Source organism: Musca vetustissima, unplaced genomic scaffold, assembly GCF_032173495.1.
Source record: "Musca vetustissima isolate MV318-11 ecotype Yass unplaced genomic scaffold, APGP_CSIRO_Mvet_v1 utg665, whole genome shotgun sequence".
In the NCBI taxonomy this organism is placed as follows: domain Eukaryota; kingdom Metazoa; phylum Arthropoda; class Insecta; order Diptera; family Muscidae; genus Musca; species Musca vetustissima.
The window spans coordinates 171,251-184,848 of record NW_026879705.1 but is presented as its reverse complement, the minus strand read 5'-3'; the positions used below and the strand labels follow the sequence as shown (position 1 = coordinate 184,848).

Here is a 13,598-nt window from a genome sequence, read left to right as displayed (position 1 = left end):
AGATAACATATCATTCTGCAAACTACGTAAGGCATCCGCATTAACAAGTGCAGCACCATTATCAACAGAAGCACTAGAAACAGGCATCACACCAGCAACCGAACTAACACTAGCGCCATGATCAACAACACCAGCCACACCATCACCACCAGAAGCACGGATACATGTAATGCACGTATATCTAAGAGCCTTATTAACTCGAAGAATTATTTGGTTTTTTTTTTAAAGGTACGACCGGACAAAACAAATAATCTTTATTTAAAAATAATAACAAAATTAAAAATAATACAATACAAAAAATAAAGAGGTTAAGTAAATTAGAAAGCGAACACCATTGCGACTAAAGCAATGACGGCAGTGAATCCAATAGCCATAAAACGACCAGCCGACGAGTTACTATTGCACAAATCTCCGGTACAGGTGTGACAACTGTCAACTTTACGGCTATGAGAGACAGTACAAACATTGGGATCGGAACCAATAACTTGGAAGTGACAATCGCGGGATATAATGGTGCCGGCTTTATCTGTAAAGAGAGAGAGAGAGAGGAAGAATTATATTTTTTAGTAATTTAAATGAAAATTCCTTTACGAATATTTTTATTGAAATAAAACAACTTTCTCTACAAATTATACAAGCTAAGATATAAAAGATATTGAAACCACTGTTCTTAAACCACTTAACTCTATTTAACAAATGGATTCAAAACAACAGGTGTTGACATTGTTAAAGCCTGTGTTTGGTTTTGTAATTAAGAAAGCTTTTGTTTTCAAAAAATAAAAAGCTTTACAACTAAAATTCTCATGATTGTAAGAACGAAATGTTCTCTTTATTGAGCTGTGTGTTGAATTTTATTTTAACAATTGAAAAATTGTTTCGAACATGACGTCATAAAATTCTAAGGTAATTGAGAATAATTTGCCAAGACGCATCTATACAAAAATTTTTTATATACATATTATTTTTATATATTAATTTTGTTTACTTGTGAAGTCCATATGGCTAATGTTATTGTCTATGACTGTTTACGGTGTGGTGGGAGGTCTTCCCCATACATAGATATGTAGAGGCAATCATTGCCAAATTTATTTAACAAAATGTCTGTATGGGAATGACATCACTATATCGATCGAATACAACAAAATTTCCATTGGCATTTGCTGATTTGAATATTAACAATTTCTACAAAAAAGTTTTGTTTATAAATTAAAATACGCATACGCAGTTTACGACAGCTAAGGCTTAATGGCGTGAGACTTATAATATATTGTCATATATTATTGGAATCAATCTAATCTTTAAGTTTTGGTTTTAAAAACTAGGTGTGGTTAAATACTTCTGGAAAGAAGCTAGTCAAATTTATGACAAAATTGTCTATGGATTCTACATTAATCTATTTGATATATTTTTAAAATAACTTAAAATATTTTTTTTATTAAAATACATTCTAAAATATTATAATTTTAAGGATAATTTACATGTTTCTTTTATCAATATTTGTACTTACCACTTGTGACAACACGATTACACTTTGTAACTGGCATATATTGATCCATAGAATTTGGTTTCCTTTCATTATCGCAGTCTACAACTCGGATACGAGAATTGGCATCAATCATGTCACTAGCACAGCCGGCATCAGTAATCGATTTACATTGATAACATTTAATGGCATTAGCTGGAAATAAATGGAAAAATATGAAATATTAAACATTTAAATTACAATTTTATTATTTTAAATTTATTATGATTATCTGATATCTCGTTATATACAGTGGTGGTCATATAATTATAACATTTACAGTGGTCAAATTGTTTTGATCAGCCCTCGATTCGTTTGAAGTATTTTTGAATTGTTTTTAATTCAGAACACTTCGATATTCTGCACTTAAGAGATTTAGTGTGAAAATAGAAAATTATTACATGCAATTTTTCCATAAATAACGGTTTTTATGAAAATTCGTCGACTTTGAAGTGGCCACATAATTAAAAGATTGTGTGATTTTTTACTTTATTGCATTTTTTGAAAATATTTTTAAAAAAGCTCTTTAATTTAGTTAAAATATGTAAACTAAGCACCGATAAATTCATTTACAGATACAAATTTTTGAAAAAATCTGTAAAATCTTTTAAAATTGCCAACAATTTGTACAATACACAGAATATTCAGAAAGACACCCTTATTATAGAATATAAAGGTCCGAATGTACCTGAAATTGGTAGAATTAGTATAAAACCATAAATAATTCTCAAAATAAATAAATATTTGAAATAAAAACTAAAAAATTGGGAATTAACCTAAAGGAACTACTCAACTTCGATAGCCTTTATGGAAGAAGGCCGGAATAGTTTTTGCAGTATGTCAGGAAATATCTGTCTGCTGGGAAAGTTAAAGGAAGAAAATCTTTTTTTCATTGAATAACTCGAAATTTTCAACATTTTCACACATATAAGAGGCAATGGCTCAATTATAGGAAAGATGCGGAAGCGACAGAAATATATATATATGATAAATTTCCATTCATGTTTTTCCATTTTATTTTGAGGATTCGACAATGTTACATTTTCAAAATAAATGCAATTTGTTTGTTTACATTTTTCTGTCAAATGACGTTGGCACTAGTATAACTTACAAAAACAAATTTCCATGTGGTTGTTGTACAACAAAACTTGCTTTTACCTTCTATTATTAATATTTAAAATGTTGAGAGCAAGGTTCAGCTTTAGAAAATATATTTTTTACTTTATTTATTGAAAATATGCCAATCGACATACCTAAAATTTTATGGAATTTATTTTTCATATAAATTAAAATTGATAGATGAATTCCAAGATAAAAAGGGTTGCCATCATCAGATTCTCAAATGAGACTACCTTCTGTAGTTATGCCATGGAATCCAGTATGTATCGGTCATGTCATATTTTCAGCCCGTTTGTAGCAAAACTATTGGTCTGTTCCCGTACTGCAAGAATCTACTATTTTTTACTCCGATAACACTTTTTTCCTTTATGATATCGAAGAAAATAGTAAAATCGAGTAGATTCTTGCAGTACGGGAACAGACCATATGTTGTGAGTAATTTGCTTTCTCGACATTCTGATTAAAAAGGCCATGGATCAAATTTGATCAACCCAGAATAATATTATTATCAATTGTGGTTAAAAGAACACAACTAAGAATATGACACATTACCACACAACATTCGAATTATGATTTTAATAAAAATATACATTGTACGTGCGATCAAATATGTCCAAATATAAAATTGTATTAAAAGGTTGAGGTCAATTTGAAGTTGGATTGTTTTTTATATGTGTGGATTTGTTGTTGTTATACGGCATTTACATTAGAACTTTTTACCGGGTTAACCTACTTTATGAGGATTTATTTGGCATATATTCAAAGGAATTGAAAATTTAAACCCACTGGGTTAACCAAATCCGGTTAAATGTAAACGACCTTTTATTGTTGACCTGTGATATGTTAATTCTTGTGGATTTTTTTTTTTGGCTCTAGGTCAATTGAAAAACTCGTTGGTTATGGTTTTTCCTTTTTGTTTATTTTTATTTTCAAATATTTCGACTGTCTTCGGCAGTCATCTTCAGGGAAATAGTTTATGAGAAAAGCAACCGATTTTTATCACCGTCTATGCTAAACTGGGGTTCCTTTAAAACGTGGCAAAACTTTTGGTTGCGGGTAAAAAATAAGTTTAAGAAAAAAATAATAATAAACTAATAAAAATAAATAATAATTATACAAAGTAATCTTATGCTTTCATATGTTTCCAATTTTTTTCAAAAATTTGCTTTTGACAACATTCAGCTTTCAAAGTTTAAATGAAAATACCATTGTACAATTATAAAAGGTAACGGCAAAACCCAGCTGATTTGATTTCAACGTAACTAGTGTCAATATCAATATGACAAATTATGTTTTTAAAAATTACCCAACAGGAAAATTGGGAACGCATACAATTCGAAATTGTTCTCTATTAAATGTCCTCCCGCATTCAATTTACTCAATCTGCCTGCTGGGAAAGTTTGAGGAAGCAAATCTTTTTTCATGGAATAACTCGCAATACCCAGCAATTTCATTAGTGTTACACGTATAAGTGGCAATGGCTCAATTATAGCAAAGATGTGGAAGCAATAGTAATATAAATTAGATAGATTTTCATTCATGTTTTTCAATTTTATTTTGAGGATACCAAAATATTACATTTTCAAAATAAAAATAATTTGTTTGTTTAAATTTTTCTGTCAAATGACGTTGGCCTAGTAAAACTTACAAGAAATTTCCATGTGGTTGTTGTATCGTTTGTTGTACAACAACACTTGCTGTTACCTTCTATTATTATACCATTGTTCCGTTCCAGAACCTAAAATGGTAAACAGGAATGCCTGTGTGTTGGGAAAATGTCAAATAACAACAATAACATGTTGCGTATATTTATTTCATATTCGAATTTAGAATCCACTATCTACAGAGTTGCATTTCTGCTATAGTTTAACTGACATAGAAATCACTTCACAAAAAAAATTATTAAAATAGATATATTATTCAATATGATTGTGAGATATGTTTAAAATTTACGCCGTCGGACCATTTTTCCGCTCATGTAACACATTTTTTAGTATTTCCTTTTTCTATATTTGTAAAGCAACGTGTTGTTTCATTTCTTTACAAATCGGTTAGTTTGCAACTTCCTGGTTTCCTGGGAGATCGGTTTGTTTTCTCGAGATCTTGCAGGAACACACATTTAATTTTTCCACGTTTTTTCTACATCTTTATACGAAAGATCTTTTATTGTCCGTTCTGCATGTTTGTGGAATCAGCTTCCAGTTGAGCTGTGGAATTTTTATTTGAAGACGTTAATAATGGGATTGACTGATGTCGCAATCATATGATTTACCATCAATAGTCGCTAACTACGATGTTCCTTTTTTACGAGGCTGGGGAGCCTTATAGCCTAGACAGACGACAGCCTTAATTTGCATTAACAGCCTTAATTCAAATTAACTTGTACATTATCCTCATTTTTATGTGTTGTTAATGCACAAAATCAATCTGAATTTATACTGAATTAAGTAATTTCAGTATGGCAATGCTGTAGAAAATAAATTGATTGTTGTCAAATTCGTTTACGTTTACGAAAATAAAAATTAAAAATAGAGGCAAAATTCAACATTTCTTCAAATTTGAAGCTGTTTTATCTTCATTATAGCTGTTAGTTTTCCTTCCTGCCATGTATCAATTTCAAAAAGATGTAATCCAAAAAAATATTTAAAGAAATGTCAATATTTTCTTCCTACACACAGACAAACAATAGTTTTGAAACAAAAAACTCGTTCATAAATGCAGAAACTCTCGTCTGTCAGGGGTAAATTTTAATTCAAATTAAGAACTTTTTAATGCAAATTAAGGCTGTCGTCTGTCTATGGTATTATTTTTGCATTGTAGTCTGTTATTTAAAATCCTTATATTAAGTTTGAATTGTATAGCTTTAAGACGAATTTTATATTGTGGTGTACATGTTTGTCGTTTTGAGCATATTGCGATATTTATTGACCAATAAATAAAATAAAAAGGTTTTACTAAATAGGTTCGTTCGTTTACTCAATAATTTGTACGAATTTGTACAAATTATTACAAAATGTTGTTCGTTTACCCAAAAGTCCAGTAAAAGAGAGTGAATTGAGAGAGCAGATTTGACAGTTGTGTTACTGAGTATTTGCAAATTCTTACAAGGAAAATTTACTCAGTAAGAATTTTCTTGTACCATCAGCTGATATATAATCAGCTGTTTTTTTATGTTTTGTAAACAAACAAAAAAATGTTCCCAAGAAAATTGATTGTTTTGTGAATTTTATTTTGATTTTGTATCATTAAATACCAAAATGGATGAAGAAAACGCAAGTATTTAAAAATAAGAGTAATAAGAGTAATTGGCGAACGATTTTTTAGGTTCCAAATCGAAACAAAAAAGTGTGCATCCCTAACATGTCTGGAACACCATCGGTTATGTCCACCCCCATATCAATTGCAGATACAGGAATAACAGGTCACAACCCTTTTAAATGTTTATGGGGAACAAACAACATCAATTTTCCGCTTGTTATCCATTTTTCTAATAAAAATGCTGTCTTATAGTTTGCGCCAATTTGTTTGTTGTTTTAATCAGCTGTGTCGAAACAATCTTTTTACTGGATGTTGTTCGTTTACTTTTTCCAGTTTTCTCTCTTGAAAAGGACAAATTCGTATTTACTCTCTGCAAATTCTTACTGAGTAAATATTACTGGGAAAGTAAACGAACGAACCTAATGTTATTATCCACATTAATTATATGACATGAAGAAAGATATCTTCATTTTATGATACCCTTATGTATTAAATATTTTCATTAAACACTGATTGTCTTTAATTCTGGCATTAAACAGTTAGATAATTACATTAAAGACAATTCCAAAAACAATTAAAATATATTCCACTGCATCACTTGTCAATAATTACGGTAATTAGCGGTAATTTAATTTATTATAATCGATTTGACATATATGTTCCTATATAATATACCTAATTATACATAATTGAACAGTGTATCATAATAATAGTCATAAATGTAAACATGCCACAAGATTTATTGGTGCAAATATCAGATCATCTAGGACGTGAGAATGCAAGACTGTGGGGATTTTTAATTTAATGTTTAATCTTTAAAGTACTTTTTAGCCCAAGCTTGTTTTTACAAATTTAAATTTTTATTAGATAAATAACCAAAAAAAAAAAAAAAAAAAAATTTTCAGAATATTACGTTCTACAATTAATAAAATATATTTCCATGAGTTCTCGCATTTGCGCAGGTTGCACATTTACTCACCATTTACTTGTTTATATATTCATATTTTATAAAATCTCACCAGTTGTAAATAACAACAACAATAATAATTAGTATTATAATTATAACTGCTTTTGCGTTGTAAATATGAAACAATTCAACACTGATGATGTCAAATATTTACATATTTAACATTCAATTCACAAGCTGACATTGAGAAGCCAGAGAATGTTCGATATTCTATTCAAGCAAAGGCAAAAAAACAGATTTATGGAATATAAACAAGTTTTTTAGCAACTTTTCCTTCAAACAACCAAAAAACCGAATATAGTATAGGCTCATTAATTTGTGTATAGGTATTTTAGCGTTTAAATGCAAATTTTCAAATTTAAATACACACTCATTCGTCCACAAAACATGTATATACATGTAACGTCTGTACATATAGAGGAAACACTTCACTTACCGCTATTTACCAAACACAAGGCAAATACACTGCAAACAATCAAAATATTTTTTTGCATTTTGAATTTGATTTTAGGAAAAAGAAAAACAAACACTGAATAGTTGTTGGAAGAGACGAAAGAGTCAAGTTAAGATGTTTGAGGCTACAACGTTCGCGAACGACTAAATGTATGTGGAGACTTAATTGAATAGCAATACGACATCTTTGGATATTCGAAATCGAAAGCTAAACTGAAAATCTACTTCTCAAAACAATAGCCAATGCTCGCAACGCATTGTGAATGCTCACAAGTTGATCGTGTTGACACGCAATGCACAGTGTTTTCGGCGAATGTTTTTAAAAATATATATTGAACAACTAAAAATAAATTGTCTAAGATTGACATATTTCTTAACAAAAAAAGATGGTTATTTTCTATAGATTTTATATATGATGGATAAATCTTTATATTGCATATAAATGCGTATGCAATGTACAGACATACATATATTTTAATCGGACTTACGTTCAATTGTTCGTTTACGCAAAAGAAAAATTACAACAATGGAAATGTTTATGCAATGTTCTCAATGTTTTGAAAGTAAAAAAAGTACCTAAAAACTCACAAATTCTATAAATAATATTTGTTTTATTTTGAATTTTCAGTTTTGTATTTGGTAACTGTTAAATATAAAAAAAAAAAACATGTGAAAACAGTGGCAATTTTTTTACATTGTGAGAGAGTTGTATTTTTCCTACAAAAACCTTGTTGTATCTCATTAGTATCATGATTTCAATCATGATTTAAAATAAATCCTTTCGCATGATGATTTAAATTTGTATGATAAATCGTGGTGAATTCAGCCAGATTAAGAAAATAAATCCTGATTCAGCCTTTAATCATGTTTAAATGTTATATGTAAATAAAATAATTACTTGTTATAATTTCAAGTACAACCCTGCTTTTGCAACAAAAATGCATCAATGTTTCTAAAATAGATTAAAATTTAAAATAGCTCACTAAAAAATATGGCAGCTGCCATGGTATAATTATTACAAGGTAGGGCACATCTACCAACTGATTACAATTTTTTCTCAAGGTGGCTTGTTCCATCAAATCAAAATACATATTTTTGGTCTGTTCCTGTACTGCAAAAATCTACGAGTTTTTACTATTTTTTCCGATATCATAATGGAAAAAAGTGTTATCGTAGTAAAAAATAGTAGATTCTTGCAGTACGGGAACAGGCCATTTGTGTATGTGTGTGTATTGTTTTGAATACTATCTCAAATAAATTCAAAATAAATTGAAATATATTAAAATTTAATAGAAATGAAAATTATTTTTTTAACACGTTCGTCTGGAAGTAATTACTTTGTTATGGATGAAACAAACATTTGATGGTATTCACACATACTGGATGTTGGTTTGTGTGTTTTCATTATTTTTGTTTTTAGTTTTGTGTTGAAAAAATGTCAAATAAACACAAACACTTGTTGCGTATATTTATTTTATTTTTGGTACAAGAAGCCACTCGTGCATAGTTGCTTTTTTGTTATTCACCTCAAGCTGTCCTACCTTGTATTTTTGTACCATGGCAGCTGCTAAAAATTTCATATATGTTAAAAAAATTATAATAAATATAACTATAATTGAAATATACATATGCAAAATTACATTTTTGGCCTAATGGAATCTCATGACATAATTAATGGCAACCCTTTAAGTTAACTGCAAAACTACAAGAAATACAATTCAACAACAACCACATAGAAAATTGTTATTGTATGTAATACTAGTGTCAGTATGATATGTCGAAAAATGTAAACAAAACATACGAAATATCAATAAATTTATTTTCAAAATACAATAGTTTTGAATTTTCCGAGTAAAATTGAAAAACATGAATGAAAATCTTGCAAATTTATAATTCTAGCGCTTCCAGGTCTTTCCTCACATTTATCCATTGCCATATGTAGAGGTAACAAAAACGCTAAAAATAGAGTTGAAAACTGCAATTTTTCATTGCAAAAGGATTTACTGCTTCAAGTTTTCCCATTAGGAAATTGAAGTAAAATATAATCCAGAAAGCATCGTACTTCTGTTGCGATTTCTTTGATTTGATGATGTATAATACTTAACGCGCGATTGGTACTCTTTTAAATTAATATAATTGAAGTGCTCATGCCAATACATGGTTGTAAAACCTGTTGAAAAAAAATGTACAAGCCAATATTATATTTTCCATCGTCTGCATATTTGGGAATATAGGAAAAATACATGTCAAACATTTCACAAAATTATGTTGTATTTTTTTCTGGTCCCTATATATTGTAAAGCTCAAATTATATTATCTATTTCTTATTTCAAATGTAATGTATACAAAATTTTCCTACTGGGTCGTTCTACATAAATCAAAAATGTCATATCGAACTTGACACGAGTATTACGATACAATCAAATCAGCTGAGTATTGCAGTTACCTTGTATAATTGTACCATGGGAATTCCTATATAAATTTCAAATAAAATGAAAAATAAATTCAATAAATTAAACAAAATATATTTTCTAAAGCTGAACATTGCTCTCAAGATTTGACTATGGTTGTTACATTATTTATTTATAAGTTTTAGAGGCAGGAAACTTCAAAATATTTATAAATATTATTTAGCATTTTTTGCCCCAGAACACATGATATGCGTACATTTCGAAGGAAGATATTTTCATTTATATTTTGAAAGTTGAATACTGTCAAAGAGAATTTATAAAAAAATCGAAAACATATGACTGCATGAGACTACCTTGTATAATTATGCCATGATACTAGTCATGATGTTTTTGTCTCGACCATCTGTCAATTTTTTCCTTGGACTTTGACAGTTAATCGAGACATCAGCTGCTCTAAATGGACTACCTATTCATTGTGCCATCATACTAGTATAAAAGTGTGTTTAGATTTACGAAATCCACTTGATGTCGAATATCAATTTCATAGCGTAGACGTCAAATATGATACACTGTATTTGTAAACAGGATTAAGGTGATGTATACAAGTGCTCTAAACAGCTAAAATTTTGAACCTCGATTAATAAATTGAGTCGATTTAGAAGACATATTGTAATCGTTAACTTTATACTAAAAACGCGAAAATAAATAAGGGTTTCTTCCAATAGTCGATGAAATAGAATGTACGTACTGATTCATTCCACATCTCTGATTTTCATTCACTGTGCAAGTTTTAACAAATACAATAATTTAATTAAAGCTTTTTTTTGCTACTCTCTCAGCCGAAGATCAAATTCCTAAAGGTTAAGATACAAAATGTTTATGGAAACAACAAACACACACCATTACAATCATTGAATTTTATGGAAATACATATGTATGTGCAAAAGATCAACAATTAATATGCAAATTCTAAATAAAATAAGAAAATGTGTAGACATATGCTTATGTTTATTGAATGGGTGGTTCGCTATGAGGTAGTGAGTAAAATATGTGTGTTGTGTTTTTGAAAACAAAAGTTGTTTTTTTTTTCTCGATCGCATTTGTTGCCTCTCAGTGACGAGAGATTCAAAATTAACCGGTTTGTCTAGGTTTACAATAATCACACGATATTATTTACAAATAGCAACTATATTATTATAAGCATTCTGCATTTTTCTCTAATAATTACTGTAAACTTCGGAACATATTTCTCATGCAGCGAGCTTTTTTTCAAACAACAATACGTAACAGTTTCTCAGCACTGTCGCATAATTTAAAACCGTTTTGTTTTGCTACACGTATTCGTAACCATAGTGGCATGACCACAACTTTGTTTTCAATACTGTTTCCGAATGCAGCCACTTTAATTGCCCAATGACATACTTTTGGCTGCCTTGCTTGTGAAAAAAAAATAAAAACAAAAAACGAGTTTTTCTGCATTGAAAATTGTTGTGGTCTTAGAAGATCTTTGTGTGCACATACATAGGTACATATGTATTGTAAGTCAATGAACTGGGCAACAATATTTACGTTTTTCAAAACACTAAACATAAAGTGAACATTGGCAATGTTATTAGCAGTGTTTTGTTTTAAAAAATTATATAATTAAAATTGAATACAATAATAATACATATAATAATAATACATAAATTCAATAATAATAATAATACATACATATACGATATCGTTTATGACGTTTTAATGGCACATCGGTCAAACGATCTTATCCAAATGTTTCGAAAAAAGTTCTGCCTTTTTCGACTGGATATTAAACCATAAAATTAAAACATTCAGTACAACATATTTTAAATTGTAGTATAAAGGCGCATTTAGACTGTGCATTCTAAATTGACTCTAATTCGAAATATCCAACTCGCAAGGGCACGATCTATTATAACACTGAAACTCGACGTCGAAAACTGCAAACACTCCTTGCCCCGATAATAATGTAGAACCACAATGGCAAAGAATTCCCCACTCCTTACAAACTGTAGGTTACCAAACCAAGGAGGACACCTGATGGCAGATATACATAGCGTTTTAAGGATCCGGAGGGAGCATTTTTCAAAGCTACTGATATCAAAGAGTAGCGGTAAAGAAGATACCCCAAAACTAATAAGAGATACCGCTATATATTGTAGATTGCCCAGATGAGGTAGAATAGCAATTAATCGGGTGAATAATTATAAAAAGTGGTGGCGATGGGTTACAAGCCGACCTATAGTGAGAGTCAAAAGAAAGTGTACACGAATGTTTACCATTATTTTTTCTTTTTTCCTTTCTGCTTGTTTTTTTTCTTATTGGTTCTAAAATTGTCAATGTTTTAGGAGTGAATTGGTCAGCAACAATTATAATAATGGGTAGACAAACCTCACTCGATACACGTGAGCTTATAATAAAATTTCACAATGAGGGAAAATCACTGCGTGAAATTGGTTTAACTATTGGCAGGTGTCTCAATACGGTGAAAAAAGAAATTGATAAGTATAAAAAGTTCCACAAATTGGAAAATAATCCTAAATGTGACACGCCAAAAAAAACTGAATGAGGTTCAATATCCAATTAGAATATCCAAAGAAATTTCAGAAACGTCTGAAACTACTGTTAGTGCCAGTACAATAATTTGCCAGTAAAATTTGAAGGAATGGCAAAAATGTCACGAGAAGTAATCGAAAATTTAGTCAATTCGATGCCGAGAAGATTACAGACTGTAATTCAAGCAAATGGGAAGCAAACAAAGCAAAACCATAGATCAGATTTTCACACTGCGCCAAATCCTGAAAAAGATCCACGAAAAACACATCGACAAATTCTACCTATTTGACAGCCCTATCCTTCAAAGGTGTTTAAAGTCGGATTCCTTCAATACAGAACGAGTGTTCAGATAAGTTGACAGATTTTCGTGTGACAATTTTAAAAATTTTACATCATCCCAGATGTAAAGGTGAACAGAAGTGGCACTCTGTACACCAAACAACAAATGTGACTCGCCTATGCCGATGACATGGACATAATGAGTCGAAGATTGCGAGCGGTAATAGTCACCTTTGGAAAAATTGTGAAGGAGTCTGCCAAAGTGGCATGGTGGGAAGGCCAAGCGGATAGTGTCAACGGGCAAGACGTCAAGTATACTCGGACCAATTGTGGTACAGCTTTGAGGTAATCAACATTTTTATATACCTCGGTACTAATGACATCAGCATGGGTACTTGCGCAAACAGAGGAGCCATGGGATAATTACAGAAAATAGTCTCATTTGAGAAATTGATAATAACAACCCTTTTTAATTTTGAATTCATATATCAATTTCCATGGCATAATTACAAAAGGTAGTCTCATTTGAGAAATTAATAATGGCAACACTTTTTAATTTGGAATTCATCTATTAAATTCAAATTGTTTAAAAAATAAATTCCATAAAATTGTATGCATGTCGATTGGCATATTTTGACAAATGGTCGAAACCAAAACAAAGGTTTTTTATTTAATACATCACCTTATTATTGCATCATGACTAGCACTAGAACGCCGAAGGCAGTCATTTTGACCGCTTTCCAATTTCATGTACAAAAGCAACTGTGCATTTAATGACACTTTTTTTTTTAAATTTGATGAATTTTTTATAATAAACGTAATTCTATGAGGTACAAAAAGTCACCAAATTTAAAAAAAGTGTCATTAAATGCACAGTTGCTTTTGTACATGAAATTGGAAAGCGGTCAAAATGACTGCCTTCGGCGTTCTAGTGCTAGTCATGATGCAATAATAAGGTGATGTATTAAATAAAAAACCTTTGTTTTGGTTTCACCATTTGTCAAAATATGCCAAT

General features: G+C 30.1%; 1 protein-coding gene across 2 annotated transcripts in view; it reads right to left on the bottom strand.

Moving 5' to 3' along the window:
• Window positions 1–316: 316 nt before the first annotated feature.
• Window positions 317–13,598, bottom strand: part of LOC133324794 (uncharacterized) — a 98,709-nt gene continuing 85,427 nt past the window's right edge. The window contains exons 1-4 of one of the 2 annotated variants that reach the window (XM_061533634.1): window positions 8,792–8,798; window positions 7,303–7,363; window positions 1,508–1,678; window positions 317–526 (exon numbers count right to left, since the gene is read on the bottom strand). In XM_061533634.1, coding sequence (XP_061389618.1) covers window positions 318–526; window positions 1,508–1,678; window positions 7,303–7,360 — 438 coding nt within the window. In that variant the 5' untranslated portion in view covers window positions 7,361–7,363; window positions 8,792–8,798 and the 3' untranslated portion in view covers window position 317. Of the gene's footprint in view, window positions 527–1,507; window positions 1,679–7,302; window positions 7,364–8,791; window positions 8,799–13,598 lie in introns of those variants that run through there. The other variant, XM_061533633.1, reaches the window with a different exon arrangement.